Source organism: Crocodylus porosus, unplaced genomic scaffold, assembly GCF_001723895.1.
Source record: "Crocodylus porosus isolate Cpor-Errol unplaced genomic scaffold, CroPor_comp1, whole genome shotgun sequence".
Lineage (NCBI taxonomy): Eukaryota > Metazoa > Chordata > Crocodylia > Crocodylidae > Crocodylus > Crocodylus porosus.
Window position 1 is genome coordinate 38,588,437 of NW_017728949.1, and position 24,311 is coordinate 38,612,747.

Here is a 24,311-nt window from a genome sequence, read left to right on the forward strand (position 1 = left end):
TAAGCTAATTGTATGAATTTGGGGCCTCAAGTCCAGATCTTTGAACAATTAAGGCTCACAATACAGCCAGAAAGCTTCTAGCCTGTGGCTTTCTATGCTCTGAGTCAAATGATAAGACATACAGTACTTGTTTGTTTTTCTTTTTCTGTTTTGTGTCTTCTCCCAGTCTCTAGTAAAGCTGAACATGAAGCTGAAGCCCATGCTGGACTTGGTGGCAACAAACAGAAGTAAATGGGAGGAGCTGCACCAAAAAAGACTTCTCACTCAAGCAGCAGCCTCCTCCTCTTCCAGCTTTACTGTGTCTCTAGAAGACATAAATTAAGCCTGCAAATGCCAGCTTTTGTGGTGCTGAGAGCTATCCGAAAAGCTTTCTTTAGCTTAGTTCCATCAATTGGAAAAAAACTCACAACTTTCACGGACTTACTTAATTCACTGGATGTTATCTTGATGACAGTGGTTGCTTTTGCCTAGACATTCAGTGGGCCTGGAAAGAAGGCCTATGTCGATCAGGGTTACGTTGATATCAAGTCACAGGGAAGCTATAGCACAAGAAGCACTCATTCAGCTCCACTACCTTTCAGCTGCTGCTGTAAAAATCACACAAAGCTGACTATGGACTGAGATACAAGAACTTACAGCTTCATAAAATTAATAATACAGAGCAGAAATGGAATGCGCATTGGTCAATTCATATGCAAGGAGCTGGAGGAGAAGAGAATAGTGTGTAATTACTTTGTTGTTTTGCATCTCTCTGGTGTTCATTATGAACCAATAATGCCTGCAATTGTGATGTTTCTCTCTTACTCTTTCCTCCTCTTTTATGCTTGAATGTTCTGAAAAGCCTGCTTTATATTCTACAGAAGTATTTTTTTACAACAAAGTTCCTTGTTGATTGATCAGGCCCTTCAGAATTGCCTCTCTTTGCTACCTTTAAAAACAAACTTTATTATCTTGAAAAATATCAACTGCCCTAGCTCTCCTAAGAAATTAAGAATAACAATTCTGTAAATTACCCAGAAAGTGGGAATTTGTGCAAAGGCAAAACTATTGCATGATAAATTTTTAGAAACACTCCTTTAAAATATTCAGTTTACTTTGCAGTGTTCCCTAAGTAAAGTACTAATGGATGTTAACGAAAATAGGATAAAAAGAAAATCTGTTGCCTTGTGCTACAGAAGCTGTGTTGCAGAGTGCACCGTGGATATGCCTTTCTGATATAATTTCCAAATGAAATGAATATTTCAACTGTTACCCAACAGAAATGGTGGAGAAATATGCACCATCATGCTGAACATTGACTATCTCTTCTTTCTCTTGCCAGCTGCTGCTTACTTAAATTTTAAGTCAACGTTCTGTTACAGTTACTGGAAAGCAAGTCAGCGATCACATGCACATACATGGGATAGAGTTGTTTGTAACATTTTAATCAAACATCATAGGTCGAGAAGCCAAATGTCAAATCCTCACTAGTATTATGTGATCCCTCTGTTACGGCAGAGATTGCTGGCAACCTATGATTTGAGGCTGTGCACTCCATTCTGAGCACCTGAATACCTGAGGACCCATATTAAAATACTTAGGACTTGACACGCAGAAAATTGTTCCATTCAAAAAAGAAATAAAAAAACAAACTAATGGCCCCACTCTTTTGGCCATTAGTTCTTGAAGTTCCTGAAGAAAGTTATTTAGAAAATATAAATGCCCACAGGCACTCACATAAGAAATGAAAGCCAGATTCAGAGCTCAGTTATACCTACATGTACTAGAACAGCTACACTGACTTCAGTACAGTCGCTCTGGATTGGCAGAATCAATTGACTTGATGTGCAAAAGATCTCAGTCCCCAACACAATGCCTCCCATCCAGGCATTTATGGCTTGTGTGTACTGAGTACTTTCTAGAAAGCTGACCAATGCTGTGTAATTAATAATTAAACAAATGAGAACTTATTTAAAGCTCTGTGCTGCTGCTAGTTTGTGTAGACAGCATACATGGGAGATTCCAGAACCACTGCAAAATCTAAGCTACTGAATCATAGTAATCTTTTCTACCAAAGAGAAATGGGGAAGGGGAGAAATCTATGAATACAAGCACTGTTTGAACTTGTTTCTATCACCTTTCTCCTTCCATGATAAATATAGAGCTGGGATAATCTACTGCAAGCTTGTATAAAACTTATTTATATAATGCATGCTTTATGGGAAAAGCAGATATCATGATCGACTTAGTACTGTTGGCAGCTTCACAGAGCTTTCCTGAATTTTGATATTGCATATCGCTAAATATAACATAATTTATAGGACACATACCCTACAGCTCCTCCAAGGTTGAGTTCTCTTATTTCCTTTCCTTTTTATTGGCTTCAGTGCGCTGTTGCCCCTAGCAACACACACTGGCAGTGATGGGAATTCAGCATTACTGCAACCTGACATACAGTTGAGGCCCTAACAATGTCAACCATCAATCAGTCGGCTGCTTATAATTGCCTCCATCTATTTCTCCTGTCTTGTGGTATCCTTCCTATTGTGGGTCAAAATTCAGAAACTGCTGACTAATGTTACGATTCTGTTCCTCTGTTGCAAAAAAGGGAATAAAAGAGAGCATGCTTGGATCCCCCTGAAATTCTTCTCTCAGGAAACAAAAAAACTCTGCTGAAACCAGTAGGATTGTACTGGTGTCTGCAAATAGAATTTGGCCTCCACTGTTTTTTTCAAACTTCAGTTTAAAAAGGCTTCAGTGCATTTCCTTAGGGAAGCACACATACACACACCTCTTACCATTAAAGCGTTCATATTTTTGGCTTAAAATCGTGGTGGTGTTTTTGAAGCAAGGGAACACTCTGTACAGAAATAATGTGTCATATTGTGTCTCACAATTAGGATGGCAGCGGGTATACCTTTGTCCCTGTTTGTCAGATTCATTTATACAGATTTTGGCAACTGTTCATTGTTTTGGTGCAAAAACAGCTTTTCTTGAGGGAATGAAGTATTTTTCCAGAACTCTGAGCTGTTTTGTAAACCTATTCCAGTAAAGGCTGTAATGAGGTCACTGTTTAAGCCCAAATTCTGCCCTTTGAACAGGCAGAGATTACCTGGCACAGAAATCAGATTGGTTCTGCTGCACGAGTGGGAAGGACAGGATTTTTCACACGAGAGGGTCTGTAGTAGACAGACTACACTGTTAACCAGACAGCAGAGCTACTGTGTCCTTCTGTGGAGCTGCCCAATGCACAGCTCAGTATTCAGTCTGGTAAATAGGAGGATCTTCAGTCATTTGTCTGTTCCATGCCTTCCATGGAATTACTGCCTAAAGTGATAACTGACATTTGTCTATATTTGTGGCCCAATACTACAAGGTGCTAAGTACATAGATCTCATAAAGTCCATTGGGGTATTTCATGGGATGTGCGAAATTTCAATGGGTGTTTCGTTTCGAAGCTGTTTCAGCGTGTTTCAAGCTCAAAACAGCAAAATCAAAATGACATGAAAGGCTTTGAAACCCAGTGCACAGATCTGGGGGCCCACACCCCCTGGGGAAGAGCTGGGGAATTGAACCAGGAGCTGGGGGAAGCAAACTGGGAGCTAGGAAAATGTTCAGGTCCGTAAACATTGCCCCATTTCTCAGTTGGATTCCCCAGCCCCCTGATCTTTCCCCCAGTTCTTCCCAGGGGGCACAGGCCCGCGCATGATGCAGGATAACAGCAGGCTGTCATTACCAGCAAATGATACAAGTTTTACTTTGAACATTTTGAGGTTCAGTTTCCCAGAAACCCCTGCACCTATCTCCTCGAAACTTGGCAGGTTACATGCCCTCAGAAGGGGCTACCATCCCTGCAATTTTCATCCGAATCAGGCAAGAATGACAAAGGTATAGGCATTTTCATGATTCCCCATTATAGCCTATGGGCGAAACATTGAAACAGCACTGAAACAGCGAAACAGTTTCAACAAAATGAAACAGAACAGTGCTTCAAAACAAAATGAAAACACTGTCCTTTTGAAACAGCAAAACAGAAATCAAAATGAAACCACGCTGTTCCTCACAGCCACTCCTCCAAGGAGTTGCATAGGGCCCGCTCTGCAGAAGGACTTAGGCACTGCAATACTTACTCTTTAGGGGTCTGAAAAACTACAGCAATCCTCAGCTGTAACGTGGCTACCCAGGATACCTATGTGAGGGAAGAGGAGGGGAGCAAGGTGCCTAAGAACAGAATCCACAGAAACCAGTAGGCTGATGAGGAAACTATATAACTTTGCCAGTAGAAATGCTCAGGAGAGGGACAAGGCCTAAATCCAGTTCCTCAAAAGGCAGTTCAAGCACTTAACTCCACTCAGGATTCTCAGCAATGAGTCCTCTGCAGTAGTTAGGCATGCAAGCTAGGTCAGCCCTCTCTCATGAGGAAGGGGGAAAAAATCCCCTTCTCATATCTCCTGCTAGTTAGAGCGTCACATAGGAGGTGGGAGGCCTGTTTTCAAATCCCCACTCTGCCTACTTTGAAACAGGATCTTGAACCTGGCTCTCGCATCTCAAAAATTACCCAATCACTGGCTCATTGGGTGTTCTGGGATGAACCTTACATAGTCTTTCCTGAAGTTGCTCTACAGAGTGTAACTAAGTAGACAGTCATTTGGAGCACAGATTTGAACCTGACTGTACCACACAAGTACCCTAAACATCACACTATAGTCAATCTTTTATTTCTCCCTCCCTGGTCCTAAACTATTTAATTTTTAAAAGCAGGGGGACATGTTCAACAAAAGAGACTGAACGGGACTTGTTCCAGAATACCAAATAGCAAAATAGGAACATTTGGGTTCAAGGTCCTACTCTATACCAGGCAGAAAGAGGAAACATGAAACAGAAAAACATCTCCCACTGCCCAGGCGAATCTTTAACCCCTGGACTAGTAGCTAAAGTGTGATTCACCTGGTTGAAAAGTATTTTCCAGCTGTGTGAGACCCAGTCCATAGATTTGCTCTAAAATAGCTTATCCACACTGGGGAGAATACCTCATTTAACTATCCTGTCAGGGCTTAGATGCAAAGTTGGGCTCTAAGCAATTTAGCAGTGCCAAAACATAGGCAGATTTGTCCGCTAAAGTAGACACATTCATGCCTTTCAAGTTAAACAGAAGCTGTGTACGGGGTTGATCTTAGTGGTACCTAACTGTTGGACTTAAGTGCTTAAGTGTGTTTATAGATCTAACCCAAAGTACCTTGCAGGATCTTGGCCGCTGATGATGACTAGTTATGCAATTTGAATGGGGGATTAATAGTCTTTGTACCCGTGAAGAAAACAAATGACAAATAATAGGATGAGTATATTTCATTTTAGCTCAGGTATTCATTAGATTGTGTCACTGGTAGAGTGGCTGCATCTTCTGGCCTGGTGACCTTCTTAACCTTTCCTACTTCCTGTGCACTACAGTTTTATGAACATGCCTCTAATTATCAACAAAGCCAATGCCAGTATTCACAAAGTATTTCTAAAAACTGCAACCAGCAGTGCCTGATAAAAAGCTAATTATTGAGATACAGACAGTTCAGTAATTCATGCTAAAAATAAGACAGATGTTTCAGTCTATAGATTTTAGCTGTCCCTTAAGGAATTCCTCAGTATATTGAGATATTTTGTGTATTTATTAAAGACTAGCTTTAAGATTTCATGATTACATAAAACATCTTTCAGTCTATACCAGATTAACAGAAGGAACTTCCAAGGCTCAAAATGACAAGAAAATGTAAAGTGAGAAAGTGGTATTTGCCTCTCTCAAGAAATCTGGGGATTTCTTCTACATGTTTAAATTATGTGAATGGGTTCTAACAAAACACTTGTAAATCAGCTGAAATAAGAGAATTCAGAGGTTATCAGTGATGATATGTTATTGAATATAACAGTAAAAGAAAAAATGCTGTGTATTGTTAGCCCAAAATAAGTAAAAAAAAAAAAAAAAAAAAAATGGTATGCAGCTTTCATACTTATGTTTCAGTTTATCAGCATGTTGGACATTGCATCCTTTAACTGTGTGGGAAATACAGTTGTAAACTATCAGTGTCTGTGTTTGTGTATGTGTCTGGTATTACACACATACACGGTCAGACAAAATTATTTTTTTCTATCATGAATAGAGCTACATACTATAAAATGCATAATTTAGGACTGGAATTTGTCTTACCACATCAGTTTCCTTTGTGCATTTTAAATCCATTTTCCTCATTGTTTTGCTTTAATCTGTCAAAGAGTGATGGTTCAAGATTTTTTTAAAGGCATGTTTTTGAAATGGAGAACTTTGTTTTATTCATCTCATTTAAAAAATTAAATAAACCACTTTAATGGTTTCTGTAGTTTAACTTTGTTTCTACTGGGGACTACCTAATTATCAGGGCCTTGGATATTGATTATTGCATCACACAGAAAGAGTGATGGGGAAATAAAGAGAATGTTGATGGAGTGCTGCATTTTCTCCTTTCTGAAGCATGAGCCTGCAGCCCCTTTTACAAGGGAGCAAGCTTTGGATTTAGTCTGGTGAAATGAAGTAGAATTTAGAGCGGTTATTACCACAGACATTGTTTTCCTGATTAAAAGCCCTCAAATCCATGATTAAAATTAAAGGCCCCTCCCACAGCCCTCCCAGTCTTGCTGGAGCCCCTTGCCCCCCATGCATAGCCCCTGCTCCCTCCACCCTGAAGGACAGGGCTCCCAGCTGTCAGGGGTACGGACCCAGGTCTGCAGCTCCCCGCTCCCCACTGCTGCCTGCTGTGGGCTTGGGCGGGGCAGCTCCCCACTGCTGTGTGCACTCCCAGGGGGCAGGGGGGACCCGCGCCCCCTAGATCTGTACCCAAGGCAGGCACAGGGAGGCGGGAAGCTGGGCAGCAGGGAACAGCAGGCCCCCTGCTTTCCGCTATTCCCTGCTGCCCTGCTCCAGCCCCCTCCTCCCCCACGACCCGGTGCGGCAGGGAGTAGAAGAGCCACGCAGAAAACCTCCTCACCGCTTCTCACCCCCACACCACCCCTCGCTGCAGTAAGGGCATTGGCATGGGCTGCACCCCACAAAGCAGCAGCAGGTGCTGGAGACACATTGCCAGGGCAGCAGTGTGGGGGGCTCACACCAGCGAGAAATCCCTGCGCCACCCCACTGTTCCCACCCCGCACCATGCTGCACCTGCCAGCTCCAGAGGCCTCGGGGGAGGGAAGCAGGACAGGAGATTCATAAATGCTAGGGTCGGAAGGGACCTCAACAGATCATCGAGCCCAACCCCCTGCCTGGGCAGGAAAGAGCACTGGGGTCAGATGACCCCAGCCAGATTCCTATTCATCCTTCTCTTAAAGGCCCCCAAGGTAGGGGACAGCACCACCTCCCTTGGAAACTCATTCCAAATTTTGGCCACCCATACCATGAATAAGTTTTTCCTGATATCTAGCCTAAATCTGCTGTCAGTTTGTGACCACTGTTCCTTGTTACTCCAAGAGGCACCCTGGTGAACAGAGCATCTCCGATCCCTTGCTGCGTCTCCTACAAGATCCACTCTCAGCCTTCTCTTGGTGAAGCCAATTTGCCACCCACTGGACTGTGTAAACGTCTATCTCACAGCCTCTTAATTTATTTATGAGAATAGCAAGGCCTTCCTTTGATACGGTATCTCATCCTAAAGTCCAAGAAAATGACATTCACCTCTACTCCTGTGTCTAACCATTTCATGACCCTGTCATAAAACAAAACCAGATTGGTCAGGCATGATCTACCTGCTATGAACCCATGCCGGTTTCCCTGCTGCATTATTTTTCCCACTGGACTCCCACAAATATGATCCTTCATAATCTTTTCAAAGACCGTTCCAAGGCTGAGGTGAGACTGACTGGCATATAATTACTCAGATCCTCCTTCCTCCCCTTCTTGAAAATATGGACCACATTGGCCCTTTTCCAGTCCTCCGGGACTTGACCCAAGCACTCAAACAGCTGTGCCACTGGTTCTGCTATGACACCGGCCAAATTCCTTCAGTACTCTCGGATGCAGCTCGTCCAGGCCTGCTGACTTAATACATCCAGTCCATTCAAATGACTCTGCACCAAGTGAGCGTTAACAGTTGGTGGGCTGGTGTCCCTCCAATGCTCATCTAAGAGCCCATTAAGAGACTGCCTGCACCTGCCCTGGGTACAGATCTGGGGGGCGCAGATCTCCCCTGCCCCTCAGAAGTGCACACAGCAACGGGGAACCATCCCTTCCCCTCCCCTGGACAAGCCACCCATGGCCCCCTCCTGCTTCCCACTGGGGCCCTGCAGCTGCACATTGCAGCCCTGGGCCCCAAGCCCCACCCTGCTGGGTAGCAGCCCCAGCATGCCCTGGCCAGCTCCCTCCCTACAGGAGCCTCAATTCTCCTCTCCCGCTCCCCACTTACCTGCTGGAGCTGCTCTGCAAGCTGCCTGGGGCCACATACATGTCTAGGTACATGGTGCCCTTTGTCTTTCTGCCTTTCTCCTGCTCCCTCCCAGCTACCTGCAGGCTGGAACTGTGCCACTCTGCAGGGAGCTCACTGCAAAATGGCAAAATCCATGGTTTACTCTGTTTTTCCGTGGGAAATGGAAAACCTGGATCCCCAGTTATGACAGTGTGTGATGGTGCAGCTTCAGTGCTCTGTCACTTTAACGGTTGGTGCTTAATTAGGGTGGCCATTTAGGGCCCAGCTCTCAGGGCTAGAGGCAGCAGTTTGCTACCAGCCAGCATGGAAGAAACATCACCCTGCTGAGCTACTGCTCCAGGAATGTCTCAGAGGTAAGGGTGAGGGTATGGGGAAGGAGGAGGCCTCATGGTTCTGAACATGATCTGAAACTGGACCCTGCTGGGATAGGGAGGCCTGGGGGGACTACCCGTGGCAGAGCAGCCCCACTTAAATGCCAAGACTGAGAACCTCCCCAGTGAAAGGCAGATTGGGGCACCTAAAGCCCAGCCCCCACCTTTGGGTGGGTTATCAGGAGGCTTAGAGTGAGCCAGGCACACTTAGTAAAAGCACCTGAGTCCAATGGGGTTTAGACCCTGGAGGTGGGCACCTGAGGAGCACCTGAGCCCAAGGGGTGTAAGACCCTGCGCCCTGATAAGAGGGTGGAGTGGAGGTCAGGCACACTTAAAGAAGCACCTGAGCCTGTAGGGGTCAAAGACCCTGGGCCCCAGCATAGGGGTGGAATTGTAGCCCAAGAGAGGGGCAGAGTGGTCCAGTGAGGGGACACAGTTAAAGAATCATCCAGTTCCGCTCAGATGAGGACCATAAGAAAGGTCCAAAAGGCTGCGCCAGGGCTGGCCAAAGCATATAGAGCAACGTCCGAGGGCCTTCTGGGGTCGCTCATGTGGAACAGGGCAGAATGAGCATGGCCCTGGATACGGCAGTGTGACAGACACCGGGTAAGAGCCAGTGTAGTGCAAGAGGCCCTGATGAGAGGGGGCTGGCAGGTGTGTGGCCCTGTATGGGGCAATATGTGAGAGACAACTGTGTGCCCAGTCTGACCCAGCCTTGAGCTGCAGAGTCATCATACCGCGTGACATGTGCAAGGCATGGGACACGTATAGGGAAGGTCAGAACATGTATGTGCTGCCCTGTTGCAGCTGGGCACTCGAAGGGCAGCCTCCTGCCTAATTACCAACTTAACTGACTTATCGACAATGCATGGCAGGTGAGCAAGGCAGGCTGATACCGAGACCACGCCTGGGAGCATGCTCCTGTCACACAGTGGAAGTACAGTGTTTGCACGCACTGGGATTACTTAAACTAGTAAGATCTTGGTCTTTACTTCTTAAAGGTCATTAACCAGGAGAAACAGTACATCTACTTAACCATTTCACATGCACTGTAACACTGCAATAACCCATTTTTAAGTGAATGACTGTAGAATATTAAAATGTGTTTGTCTTGCTCCATTACAGGTTTAGAACTCACTATCAGATTTTCTGATAGAAAACAAATATCCTGCCTTACTTTGGGCTCTGCTGCCTACAGCTGCTGTGTTCCAGAAGTGATGTCTCAGGGCCTTGTTACACAGTAATTTTAGGTGGCTTCTGGAGCTCTTAACCCCTAGATTAGCTGCACATTAATACCTTTTAAGTGGTTGAAATCCCTTGTTATTTATCTTAAAACTTACACCACTCCAGGGCATACTTATCTTTAACCTGCCTAATTTTGCTACTGTCCCATTAGCTGTGGGAAGTGGCCACACCTTATTCTGCCCAAGTTAATGTCCTCCAGCATCCAAGGATTCAGTGGGTGAGTGGGAACACCAAGGCATCGCATGGCTGGGTCCTGCCCACAGCAGAGCAGGACCCAGCCATGCGGGTGTATTTATTAGCATTGCAGCCAATGCCAATAAATACAACAGACTAAAAAAGAAACACACAAAATGTGGAGACATTGTTGCACTAAGAAACCTTTTACATAGACTCCTAGTCCTACTACCCCTGCTCACCAAGCTCTAGTGCTAAGTCACAGCTGTGCAGGTGAAAGATAGAGATGGTTTTCTGCCTTAAGGTGTGATTGCTCCACTAAGATGAACAACACTAACCTGATTAACATCTGTTCAGCTTACAGCGTAAGGTGTAACAAGGCCCTTAGGCTCAACAAGGCACAAGATGTTAAATAAAACTCTTACTTACTATCACATTAAACAGTTCAGTGTTCTAAGTTCTGGGGGCTTTACTCCAACTACAACAATCACTATTAAAATCTTTTAAACCTTTTATTCAAGACACAGGAAAAGGAGTTAAGCCCTCTGAAATATGGGCTTTTATTTTAATATTATCCTTTCCCCCCTTTGGATGTACAGCTTTTAGAGGTAACACAATTTTAGATGGTATTAACCATCCCTTTTGGTGAAGACAGAAATAAGCTGAGGTGATCTGGAGCTACTGCAGTTAGAAGTCTCATCTCATTTCTTTAAAGACGCGCATTTGAACAGAAAATAGTTTCTGCCTCCGGTCCTGACTCTCACTTGCAAAATCATCATGGGGAAAATATCATGCACAAAACATAGCACCTTATCAGCCACTCTAAGCCTCTGAAACACTTTACCAGTACTGAATTCTTCAGACTACTCTTTCGCTGCCTCACTAGCCATAAGACTATACCAACATTGCAAAAAATATTATCTTGGCTAGCTAAATCAGCTTTCTGTTAAACAGAAGGCAAAAAGGAGAAGGATAAGAAAAGGACACAGCAGGGCAGTGTTAACAGCTGGAACTCACCTCCACTCCCAATCGCTGTTCACTACAAGCCAATGAAGAATGTAATGCCATTGAGTCCTCTCTGGCCCACCTGAGATTAGGACGCCTTTTAGTATCAGTAACCTTGAGGCCCAAAGCTGTGTTCAGGCAGAAACATAGAATCACAGAATCATAGAAGTAGGGTCGGAAGGGACCTTGTAGATCTTCAAGTCCGACCCCCCGCCTGGGCGGGAGAAAAGACTGGACGCGATGAGTCCAGCCAGGTAGTCATCAAGCCTCTTAAAGATCCCCAGGGTAGGAGCCAGCACCACTTCCCTAGGAAGCTGGTTCCAGCTCCTAGGCGCCCTAACTGTGAAGTAGTTCTTGTGAATGTCTAATCTAAACCTACTCTCTAATAATTTGTGTCCACTGTTCCTTGTCATGCAGATTCCTGGGTACAGCTTTCCACTGTGAAGAAACAGTAACAGTGGTGGGGAAAAGCATCATAGGAAGCCTTACCTCTCCGTTCCCCTTGTATGCACTCCAAAGTATATTTTTAAATACCCCAAAATGGGTTGCTTCAGAGGCTGAATAGCCATTTCTTCATTGATTTGGAAACCAACTAGGTGTTTTACCAATTTCCAATTTCATTCTCCTTTTGATTACTGACCACAACTTTTACCAATCCATGTCATACTAACAGACGCCTTTGAATTAATATAGCTCCTTCCCCTTTTTTGCATCTTTTCTGTTGTTATCAAGCTATTCATCCAATGTTATATTTTTTTCCCTGATTTCAAATGATTTGGCTCACAATTGGGATAAGGCCTGTTAGGCCTAAACTACTACAAACTGCCCCATTCTCCTCTCTCTTTCTCTAGACATAGAGACGAGTAGGGGAAAAAAACTATTTGGGCTCCCCCCACCTTTGGAAAACAGTGTTCTAGAGACTGCCCTAAATTAACTGACACTTGCGGGTTTTTTTAGTTTGTCTTTTTTCATACCTTTGCAAAAAACAAAATTGGCAGGTTCCCCATGAAAAAGCATGGGGACCATGAAAAAGTGCAAAAATGGCGAGCAAGCTGGGGGGGGGAGAAGAGCAATTTGTGTATTCGTTTCACTGGAATGACCCTGCCTTCCATCTGTCTATGAAATCAGTCCCATGCCCTCCAGCCAGTTCTCTAAAACAATAACATACAGGCAGTCCTCAGACTTACAACACAACTGGTTTCTGAAAACCGTGTCTTAAGTTAAAATGTAATTAGGAATCAATTTTCCCATAGGAAACAATGTTATAAATGGGGGACTGGTTCCTGAACCAAGGCCTGATATCCTATTTTCACCCAAAATAACCCAGAATTTTGTACAGTAATCAATCAATTATATAAAATAAACAAATGCAGCTCTATTCCTTGTCCATATGCATTTATATTATAAATATACCAGATCTGAGGGGTCACACGTCCCTCCCCCACCTCCCCATGCTCTCCTGGACAAGCAGCAGGAGCCACTGGACAGGCTGCGTATTCTCCTGCAGCCACCTGGCACTATCTGCCTCACCCCAGTGCAAGCAGCTGGGGGATCAGCTGAATGAGCTTCGGCTTGAGCCGTGGCTTCTCCCACGGTCGTCAGGCACAGCCCTAGCACTGCCTGTCTTGCCCTTGCAGGGGCAGCCAGGGAAGCTGAGGCTTCTCCCGCCACCCATAGCCCCCACTCCCAGAGCCTGTTGCAGCCTCAGCTGGGCAGCATTTGCCCTCCCCCTGTTCCACCCCCCGCAGGGACCCTGATCTGCCCCCAACGGCCCATTCCTTCCCTCTCCCCTTCCACCAACAGACCTGTATCCAGCATTCAGTGTCATAAAGTTGAAACCCATGTCAGAACTTCAAAACCCAGGTGTCAATTTACAATAACTGAGATTCGTCATAACTCGAATCATCATAAGTCGAGGACTGCCTGTATTAACAAATAGGAAAGTGCTGCTTCTTCCTACACTCATCATTGGCTACATTCACAACTTGGCTGTTAAAAAACTCAGGAATGGTAACCAGAGAAGAGCAAAACGAAAGAATCATTTCATGAAAAAAAATAATAGAAATTTCAACTCATCACAAGGTGAGCCCTTATTTTTGTGACCATTTTGGTACAGACACTACTCACCAGCTCCTCTCCCCACCCCCAAACTACCAGAAGTGATTAGTGGTTAATTGTGTGGCAAGTTTAATTTTAAAAATATTAAGTCCATTAACCTGTTTTTAAGCACCAGTATCTTCAAGTAAGTGGAACGCACTTGAAGTGTTTTATGGCATGAAATCCTTGCACAGCACACTGCACCTCGCTTCCTCTCCAGTGAAACTCTAACCTACAGATACCAGAGAAAAAAGGTTTATAAAAGGCATTATTACAGTCTAGCCATTGAACCCAAGAAAACCACATCCTTCTGAGCATTGCTTGCTCCTTACCCACTCACTGTTTAATTAGTAAATACAGTATATGTCTGTCTGGCATTATGCTGCTGCTTGATTTCAGGAAGAAAGAATAGGAGTCAGGTTGAAGACTTTGCTGTTCCTAATACATGAGACAGAACCCGGGGTGTCCAAAAGGGTAAGAATTAAACTGGATTCCCAAGTCAATTACTGACTTTGGCTTGTCTCTCCCTGGGTTTTTCCACCAGGAGCCAAGAGTGCCAGCAGACGGCAGCAACTCTGAAAAGTAGGGGCTTCACTTATATAATGGCTTGAACAAGGAATTCTTTTTGAGCTAGGATTAAAGATGGAAACCCTTCTTGGGCCACCCCATATTATGACTCTGTGGCACCAATGGACTTCTTTGGACATCCCTGACCAGAGCTGGCCCAGCCCAACGCATGGTTTGGCCCTGCTAGGATAGGATGTCAATTGACAGCTCCCCCAGCCATGATATCAAGGATATGGGTTTGAGTAAGGAACTGGATCTTGGACTCAAAATATGGTTGGAAATCTGTTTTGGGCCACCTCACAGAATGTCCCAGTGGCACCAGGGGACTCTCCTGGACATCTCCAACCAGAGTCCTGCCTGGCCCAAGACATGGTTTGGCTGTGCCAGGCTACCAATTGACAGCATACCCCCCAACACTGTACTGTACTAAGTATATGGGCCTAAATAAGAAACTGGGTTTTGGGCTGGGTTGATGACAGGAAATCCTCTTTGGACCACCCCACACTATGCCTCTTTGCCACCAGGCACTCTCCCAGATACCCCCGACAAGAGTCTTGCCTGGCCCAAAGTGCGTTTTTTTGTGTGCTAGGCTGCCAGCTCCCCATGCCCACTGTACTAAATATATGGGTTTGAATTAGGAACTGATTTCTGGGCTGGGATTAGAGATGGAAATCCTTCTTGGACCAACCCACGCCATGAGTCTATGGCACTGGGGGACTCTGGGACACCCCTGACCAGAGTCTTGCTCAGCCCAGAACGTGGTTTCTTCGTGCCAGGCTGCTAACTGGCAGCCGCCCATGCCCACTGCGCTAAGTATGTGGGCTTGAATAAGGAATTTCTTTTGGACTGCAGGTGGTAGAGTCCCTGGAGTTTTAAGTTACTTTACCAAGTTTCTGAGTGGCAGCTGGAGGTAAATGTGAAAAGATATTGAAAAATCCCTAGGGGCCTCTATATACCTGCTCCAGAGCTGTGGAGAGGAGCGCTTTAAACAGAATGGCTCTGAGAGCCACTCTAATTAAAGTGCCCACAGTATCACATGTATTCACCGTCTCATGCTTCAAAATGTCAGTGGGAGCACTTTAACAAACCTTGCTGGAAGAATTTTAGTTAAAGCACTGCCACTGCCATTCTGAAACACAGGGATAGTGAATACACACGATGCAAAGGCTGCTGGAGTTGCACTATTTAGCACGCTTCAGCAGACTGGCAGGAAACTCAATGAATCGAGTCTGCTCTCACATGTGATAAATACCATGCATCGGAGCAGAGGTCCGTCAAGTGTACCAGTGCCCTATATTTGCATGCAGCCATTCATCCTACCATCCAGTGCCTGGTGGAAGAGCAACATACAGGTCTTAAAAGCTAGGCGTGAGCTGGCAAGAGGAATGGCACGGAGTGGTCCAAGCAGGATTTCCAGACATAATCCAAGCCCAAAAACCAGTTCCTTATTTAAGCCTTTATACTTAGCACAGTGGACATGGGAGGTTGTCACTTGGCAGGCTGGCACAAAGAAACTGCATTTTGGGCCAGGCAAGATTTTGGTAAGGTATGTGCAGGAGCCTGGTGCCACAAAGCCATGGTATGGGGTAGCGCACAATTGATTTCCCATCAGGTGGATGCCTGGCATGAACAAACTGTGCTTTCCGGGCAAGACCATGGTCAGAGATGTTTGGGAGTGTCCTCTGGTGCCCCATAGGAGTGGCCCAAGAAGGATTTTGAGCCAAAATCCCAGATCAAAAACCAGTTCTTTATTCAAGCTATTATACTTAGAACAGTGGCTGGGGGACTGTCAGTTGGCAGCCTGGCACGGCCAAACTGTGCTTTGGGCCAAGCATGTCTCTTGGCCAGAGATGTCCAGGAGTGCCCTGGCGGTACAGAGGCATGGTGTTGGGTGACCAAAAAAAGATTTCCAACCATAAACCCAGCCAAAACTAGTTCCTTACTCGAGCCATTATATGTAGTACAGTGGGCATAGTGGGGGTGTTACCTGGCAACCTGGTACAGCCAAGCTGGGCAAGGCTGTTTAGTACTGTCCAGAAGAGTCCTCCAGTGCCACAGAGGCACAGTGTGGGGTGGCCCAAGAAGGATTCCAGCCTAAAACCAGTTCTTTATTCAAGCCATTATACTTAGCACAGTAGCTGAGGGAGTGTCAGTTGACACCCTGGCACAGCCAAACCACATTTTGGGTTGGGCAAGTCTCTGGTCAGATATGTGCAGAGTTCCCCAGTGGCAAATGAGTATGCCCTGGGGTGGCCCAAGAAGGATTTCTAGCTACAATCCCAGCTCAAAAGCCAGTTCCTTATTCAAGCCCATACACTTAGTACAGTGGGAACGGGGAGCTGTCAGTTGGCAGCCTGGCCCAGCCAAGCTGAGTTTTGGACCAGGCAAGTCTCTGGTCAGAGATGTCTAGGAGAGTCGCCCAGCAACACAGAGGTGCGCCATGGGTTAGCCCAAACTAGATTTCTGGCTATAATCCCAGCCCAAAAAAACAGTTCGTAATTCAAACCCATATACTTAGTACAGTGGCTAGGAGGGTAGTCAGTTGGCAGCCTGCCACAGCCAGACCGTGCCTCAGGCTGGGCAGGACTGTGGTCAGGGTTTGGGACAGTCCCACAGTGGCATCGACAGGAAATTTGGGGTGGCCCTAGAAGTATTTTCCCCATAATCCCATTTTAATCTGCCCTTCGCTTAGGACTCTGGCCCAAAGTGTGTCAGGATATTATTTGTATATTAATTAGTACATATGCATAGCTAATGAAAGTATCTTGGTTTAGGATCTGCAGTTCATTAACAACAAGCTTTTATCAGTCTAGATTAGCTTTGAAAAAGAAACCGGGAACTGGGAATGAGCAACCAACTTCAGCCTCATCCCCTGGGCTCTGCCGTGCCAGCTGCCACCCACAGCCCCCACCCCCACAAGACCCTGTCAGGTCCCTCAGCCCCAAACCAAACTCTCCGCTCCCCTCTGGGCTCCGGTGGTGCCGGACCCCCCAGCTGCTGGGGCAGCTCCGGCTCGTGCGCGTCGGGGTGGAGCAAGACCAACCACAGCGCGGCCCGGAAGGTGGGGGAGGAGAGGCCTGTGCATCCCCCACCCTGAGCAGTTTCTCCCCGCCGGCCCTGCTGCAGCCTCGTCCCCACCCCGCCCCCGTCTGGGGCCCCAGACAGTCCAGGCCCCGCACCTTCCGGCTGACCTGCACCCACATGCCCAGCCGGGGCGCCTCCCACACCCTGCCAGTGCCGGGTTGTCCGCGCTCGCGCGCGCGCGCAGACAAACATGGTGACACGCCCCTCCCCGCCCCGGGAAGAGGCACAGTAGCTTCCGCGTTTTTCCGCGATAAACTGAAAATCCGGATCCTGCTGTTGTGAACTCCGCTCCGAACCGCGCACGCGCCGCGCTTGGCCTTCTGGGAGCTGTAGTTCGATCTAGCGACGGCCATGTTGAAAGCGGAGCGGGGGAGGAAATCCCAGACATTTTGCCTGTACTGAAAACACCCGACCGGACGCAGCTGAGATCTCCAAAAAGGCCATGTGCGGGAAACCCAGACACACAGTAACGCCTTCCACGACAGCTTCAATTTAATCGCTGCCCACACTTCCGCGTCGCGGTGTGCTGACGTATCAGGAGTTGGCGTGGCGGGCGCTTCCGCTTCCGGCGACGCGGTTGCCTAGGTAGCGATGGCGATGCCGGCGCCGATCGCGGACGGGGAATACACGGCCGTCATCTACGGACTGATTCGGGCCGGGCGCTACACGACGGCGGCGGCGATCCTGAGCAGCGAGCTGCAGCGGAGCAGCCGCTCCCGGGCCGGCCTCTCGCTCCTCGGCTACTGCTACTACCAGCTGCAGGACTTCGCGGCCGCCGCCGAGTGCTACGAGCAGCTGGTGGCGCTGCACCCGGAGCTGGACGAGTACCGGCTCTACCAGGCCCAGGCCCTCTACAAGGCCGGGCTCTACGGCGAGGCCCTGCGGGCCACCAGCCCCCTACTGGATGTGCCCGCCTACCAAGGCCGTGCCCTTCGTCTTCAGGCTGCTACCCACTATGCCCAGGGCGACCTCCCGGCAGCCAAGAGCCTGGTGGAGCAGGTGCTCACGGCTGCGGCTGAGGGGGCAGCAGGGGGCTCTGATGGGTCGTGGGAGGTGCCTGAGGCAGAGGTGAACCTGGGCTGCCTGCTGTACCGTGAGGGGCGGCATGAGGAGGCCTGCAGCAAATTTGCTGGTGCCATGCAAGTGCTCGGCTATTCCCCAGAGCTGTCCTACAACATGGCCCTGTGCTGCTACGCTGCCAAGCAGTACGACCTTGCCGTGAAGCACATTTCCGAGATCATTGAGCGAGGCATGCGCCAGCACCCAGAGCTCAGCATCGGCATGACCACCGAGGGCATCGACGTCCGCAGCGTTGGCAACACCCTGCTCCTGCACCGCACTGCCCTGGTGGAGGCCTTCAACCTTAAGGCAGCCATTGAGTACCAGTTGCGCCACCTGGAGGCAGCCCAGGAGGCACTAACGGACATGCCGCCAAGAGCCGAGAAGGAGCTGGACCCTGTTACGCTGCACAACCAGGCACTGATGAACATGGACAGCCGGCCCACCGAAGGGTTTGAGAAATTGCAGTTCCTTCTGCAGCAGAACCCCTGCCCACCAGAGACCTTTGGAAACCTGCTACTGCTGTACTGCAAGCACCAGTACTATGACCTGGCTGCTGACGTGTTGGCAGAGAATGCCCATCTGACCTATAAACTGCTCACGCCTTATCTGTACAACTTCTTGGATGCCATGATTACATGTCAGACTGCCCCTGAGGAGGCCTTCCACAAACTAGATGAGCTGGCAGGGACACTGACTGAGCAGCTGAGAAATCTCGCAAAACAAGGGCAGGAAGCTAGGCAAAACCGGGATGCTGAAGCTATCAACAAGTCAGTTAGCGAATACGATGAGACTCTGGAAAAATATGTACCTGTCTTGATGGCTCAGGCCAAGATCTACTGGGACATGGAGAATTATACAATGGTGGAGAAGATTTTCCGCAAGTCAGTAGAGTTCTGCAATGAACATGAAGTGTGGAAGCTGAATGTGGCTCACGTGCTTTTCATGCAGGAAAACAAGTACAAAGAAGCCATTGGCTTCTATGAGCCCATTGTGAAGAAGCACTATGATAACATACTGCAAGTCAGTGCTATTGTGCTAGCCAACCTTTGTGTCTCCTATATCATGACAAGCCAAAATGAAGAGGCAGAGGAACTGATGAGGAAGATTGAAAAGGAGGAGGAGCAGCTTTCCTATGACGACCCTGATAAAAAGATCTACCATCTCTGCATTGTCAACTTAGTCATTGGAACACTGTACTGTGCCAAAGGAAATTATGACTTTGGCATCTCACGGGTAATTAAAAGTTTAGAGCCTTATAACAAAAAGTTAGGTACAGACACCTGGTATTATGCCAAAAGGTGCTTCCTGTCATTGCTGGAGAACATGTCTAAACAGATGATAATGCTGCGTGACAACGTTATTCAAGAGTGCATCCAGTTTCTAGAGCAGTGTGAACTCTATGGCAGGAACATCCCAGCTGTTATTGAGCAACCCCTTGAAGAAGAGAGGCTGCATAGTGGGAAGAACACAGTTACGTATGAAGCCAGACACCTGAGGGCACTGATGTATGAGGTGATTGGGTGGAATATGTAAATGATGTTGGAATATAATCTGGACAGGGCTTTGAATCTTCAGTTTTGTTCTTTAGTTGATACAGACTTTGGCTGTCTAGAGCAGTATGTTTTCTCTTTGATCCACCATATTTAAATATTTTTGTCCTGCGGTTTTGCTGTATTAAATGGAAATAGAGTATTAACAGAAAATGTAATGTGATGGCTAAAGTTATTCTCAGTGGGCATGTCTACACATACCTCTTTTAAATAGGATTAGTCTAACAATTGCCATTTTTAAGGTGTATGTCCACACGTGTGCGCTCTTAACGCACCTTAAAAATGTCGATTTTTAGGCTAATCATGCCTAAATCTGATACCTGCATAGAGCAAGTAAGACATTTAGGTGCAAATAGTCGAATCACATTAGCCCACATATGTAGACTTTTAATGCGCAGTGGATACACACCGTGTTAGCACATCTGCACACGGGCTAATACAACGTAGCTATTCTGGCCTAAATTTAATGTGCCTTAATGCGTATTAGCATGTCCATGTATAGACGCACACCTAAATTGCCTTAATGCATCTTAAGCAAAGGCACGTTAAATTTAGGAACATGTAAATACACATGTAGACATGCCCAGTCATTAGTGTATTGATTTACTACTGCGTATAGTGTGTTGACTTAAGGTCTGACTATTAAGAGCTCCACAGAAATCTGTGGATTTTCTACTTTGTGAGTAGTTCATTGTTTTGAAGCCATGTTAACTGTATGTTGTCACTTTGAAATAAGGTTTCATCCTTCTCTTCCCAGTTTCCCTCTTCTGAGAAATGCTTTCTTGACTTTTTATTTTTATATTGAGCTTTTAATATTTTTAAGCCCCGTTGGTTATATTTTCTACATATAGAAATTACAGTAAAAACAGAACAAAAACAATGAATGCTATAATGCAGCGCTGCTCAACTTTTTCCCCAGCAGGGCACATGGGCCGTGCCTAGTCTAACTGCAGGCTGAATAGTAGTTCCAGTCTCGTGCCTAGAGCCAGTGTGGTAGGCACCTTCTGGCCACACATGGGAGTGGAGGGCAACCTGACCTGAGCCCTGCCCGACAGAGGGGAAAGGGACTTTACCCAGCCCCATGATCAGGAGGTGGGGATTAGCCTGGGAGCAGGGGTGAAGGAAACATGGTTTGGCCCTGCAGGGGGGAGGGGAAGTGGTTTGAGCACCACTTAACCTTGTGGGGAGGGTTAGGGGGCCCAGCTTGGCTGCAGTCCAGCATTGTGTGGGGGGGATGGGGCATGTCAGTTCCCAGGGCCAGTGTAGTGGGCACCATCTGGCCACACAGAGGGAAGTGGAGGGAAGCCTGGCCTGAGTCCTGCCCCGCAGTGGGTAAAGGACCTTTACTTGGCCTCATGGGGGTTGGGAATGGCACGTGACCTGGCCTGGAAGGGGGATGAAGGGGACAAGGCTTGGCCTTGCAAGGCAGAGGGAGGGGGCATGGCTGGGGGCCCAGCGTGACTCCAGTCCAGCCCTGTGGGGGGAAGAGGGCATGGCCTTCCTCCGCCCAAGCATTCAGGGCTTGGGGTTTGGGAATTTGGCTGGGGAGAGGATGACCATATTAATGGCCATTACTTCCCCCGCTGCCCAACTTCCCAGCCCATGGGGAGCCCCACAAACCAGGTGTGATGGCTCTATGGGCTGCCTTTGGTCTGCGGGGTGGAGATTGAGCACCTGCTGCTTTAGTGCTTGAGCAAGTCACAGGTGTAATTCAGAAGCTGAGATGGCAGGGAGCCAAGTAAAACAGCAAAGAAATGGGAGCTTGCTGTGCTTTTCTTTGTCCAATGAGAGACAAAAGAAGGCTGTAGTCCTCTTGATTCTATGGTTTATAACAGCTTATTGCATTGATGGGAGGAGTATTGCTGCACATTTTAATATAAAACGGGCTGTGAGATTGCTCAGTCCTCGCTACTTACAAGCCTACCTTCAGAGCTCTCTAGTTAGGTCACTGCTGTTGCATCCCTGCCAACAAGAACTGTTAGATATAGCATACAACCAGCCTTACACTGGTCTAGGGACTCCTTTTCCACTATTAATGCACAAAATAGCACCTCTTACCTTGTTTGGCACTGGGTATTTGCTCTGTGAGCAATCCCTCTCTCCATCTGCTACCAATACCACTCTCAGGATTTACCAGCCTCTAGTAAAGGGACCATGTGAATGGGTAAATAGACCAGGATCTGCCGTGTTCAAAAGTACATGATTCCAACCTCATGCAAGATTTACAGCTCCTATGGAAATAAGAAATACCATACTGTGTCAGACCACAAGTCCTTTGAACCCAGTATCCTGTGTCTGAAAGTGACACAGATGGATGCTAAGGAAGAGAGTATTTAATCAGGGGCTGTCCAAACTGATCTGTGCTCTACTCCTCTTCTCTTACAGCAGTATAGAGGCCTAGGAAGTCCTATTTGGAAGGCTGCAGCCCTACTATCATGCTTATTCTGAGGTGGGAGAAAAACCACATTGAAAGTCAGTTTTTCTCCTCTTACTAAATGCCTGTCCAAAAAAACTAAAGGGATCTCCTACCTCTTGTGATGTATGTGCAGCCTAGTAGTCCACATATTGGATAGTCTCTCCTTTGCAACACCCTTCCTTACAATGTGATGCTAAACCTGAAATTTCCTGATTTAGAGGTTTAGATTCATAGTTTTAATTCATTCCCTTATCTTACATATTGTGCCATTACACTGAGATTTTAAGTTCAAGAACACTTGGTCAAGTTGGATAATCTGGTTCTTAAGCAATGACTTATCTGGGGCCAGAAAAAAAAGAGTTCTTTTTGAACAACTTGCCTGTGAAAGTATTTTCATTATTTGTGTGCTGTATATGAAGACCCTGAATGCAGTGAGAGCTGTATTAACATACAGTACTCACCCCTCCCTCCCATCCACTCTATGCTACTGTACCTTTTGTTTTTAAGAGGAGCCAAATGAATTATCGCCGCATAACCTGCATCACTTCCATAAGATTAGCTGGAATGATGTGTGGATCTTTGTCTAGTGTCATCAAACAGGGCACTTGTATTACACAAGGAAAGCAAATATACCCATCTACTGGGTAGAGGGAAAGGGGCATATTTGCTATTCAAGTGCTGCACCCAAGGACATGGGTTAAGCATAATTTCTGAAATGATACTGAGCACAGTTTGCTCCCATCTGCACTTGTAGTTAAACTGTTTTCAGCTCTGATTTCATCTGCACCCCTTGTCAACAATAGGCAAATTTCCTAGTATAGTTGGGATAGAGAGTATCATTTGGCACTATGTCCAAAATGTAAGGATTGCATAGCTCATTACAGGTCTGTGGAGGCATCCAGGTTTCCCTGTTACACTCGTATTAAATATTATCCACTACTATTTCCATATGAGGAGGAGATGTATGATTTCAAATCTTGTTCACCTTCATGCAGTACAGCAGCAGGCAGTAAAGTATGTTTCTAATTTATAGTGGAATTGTATTATATATTATGCAGTATAAACAGCATGACCTTTAAAAAGTTTTTAAAAGTCACTCCACATAATAGAAAATGAAGTACAGACTGTGGGCAACGACACAGGAAACATCCAGGCTTTGTTTAATATTCATTGTGCGTGTTCTGTAAAAGTCAGTGGACATTTAAAAAATTTCAATTTGCATATTTGTGTCAGTGCAAATGTTGAATGCCTTCTGAGCAATTTAAAACAGAACAAAGAATGATTTAGAGCTTTACTTGTGGCTGATTATTTTATGATGTTTACATGCTGTTTCCATACCACCTATATCTAACGTTCAGTATTATGTGACAAGCTGTACCAACCACGCATAGAGTTTGTCGTTTCCCTTCTCCACAAAGAGAGGCCTCAAGCCACTGGAGCATAGAAGGGGAATTACTGAGTCTGCTACATGTTCCTCATCCAGCTCAAATTCAAAGGAATCATAGCTATAGGGTCCAAAGTCCCCAAAGTAAGAAGGGTGCAATCAGGGAGTGAAGAGGACAACCTCACACTGCTGGACATTCTGCTCTATTTTTCACCAAACTTGTAACCCAAAACTCTTGAGTCTATATTAACTTGAGTAAATTCCCTCTCTGTAATGTGAGCTCAGCCCATGAGAGTATGCACGGCTGGCACTGGGGAATTTCAAGATGGATGAAGAGTCCAATCTGTGCCCTGCAAATTTTTCCACAAATATGACAGGTGGTACCTGGGTGGGGAGATGGGGACAGGTGTTGGCCAGGATGTTGTGCACTTTCCTTCCTCCGTTTCTTGGCTTTCTGAGCAAGATGGTTCTCTTCGATTTTTGGTGCAGCACCATTGAGACCTGTTACCATCCAGCACTTCCCATTTTGTAAGGTTGATACCATCCTTCTTAAGGTATGCTTTCAGGGTGTCCCTTTAATGCTTCCTCTGTCCTCCATGGGTCCTCTTGCCATGACTGAGTTGACAGAAGAGGACTTGCTTCAGAAGATGAGTGTCAGCCATCCACACACAGTGGCCAGCTCATTGGAGTTGATGTTTCATGATCTTTGTCTCAATGCTGGTTGTTAGCTGCAGAGAGGATGTTGGCACTGGCACTGTTGTCTTCCCATCTAATGCAAAGGATCTTCCTGAAGCAATGCTGATGGAACCATTCCAGGCGCTTAAGATAGCTTCAGTATGTCAGCCGCATCTCACACCTGTGGAAGAGCATGCAGATAACCACTACGTTGTAGACCAAGATCTTATTTTCCATCTTCAGATGGATCTGGTAGCACCC

General features: G+C 46.6%; 2 protein-coding genes across 2 annotated transcripts in view; both read left to right on the forward strand.

The window, feature by feature from the left end:
• PDE11A (phosphodiesterase 11A) overlaps positions 1-3,052 on the forward strand; it is a 254,387-nt gene extending 251,335 nt beyond the window's left edge. Inside the window, exon 20 of the mRNA XM_019554498.1 lies at positions 167-3,052. Coding sequence (XP_019410043.1) covers positions 167-322 — 156 coding nt within the window. The 3' untranslated portion in view covers positions 323-3,052. The remainder of the gene's footprint in view (positions 1-166) is intronic.
• A 14,142-nt stretch (positions 3,053-17,194) lies between these two features.
• Positions 17,195-20,446, forward strand: TTC30B (tetratricopeptide repeat domain 30B). Its single transcript, XM_019554440.1, has one exon. It carries the CDS (start codon positions 17,555-17,557, stop codon positions 19,556-19,558), a length of 2,004 nt encoding a protein of 667 aa, XP_019409985.1. The 5' UTR covers positions 17,195-17,554; the 3' UTR covers positions 19,559-20,446.
• The last annotated feature ends 3,865 nt before the right edge of the window (positions 20,447-24,311 follow it).

Excerpts from the sequence above, each read along its gene's own strand:
- TTC30B (XM_019554440.1), top strand. The coding sequence starts at position 17,555 with ATGGCGATGCCGGCGCCGATCGCGGACGGGGAATACACGGCCGTCATC.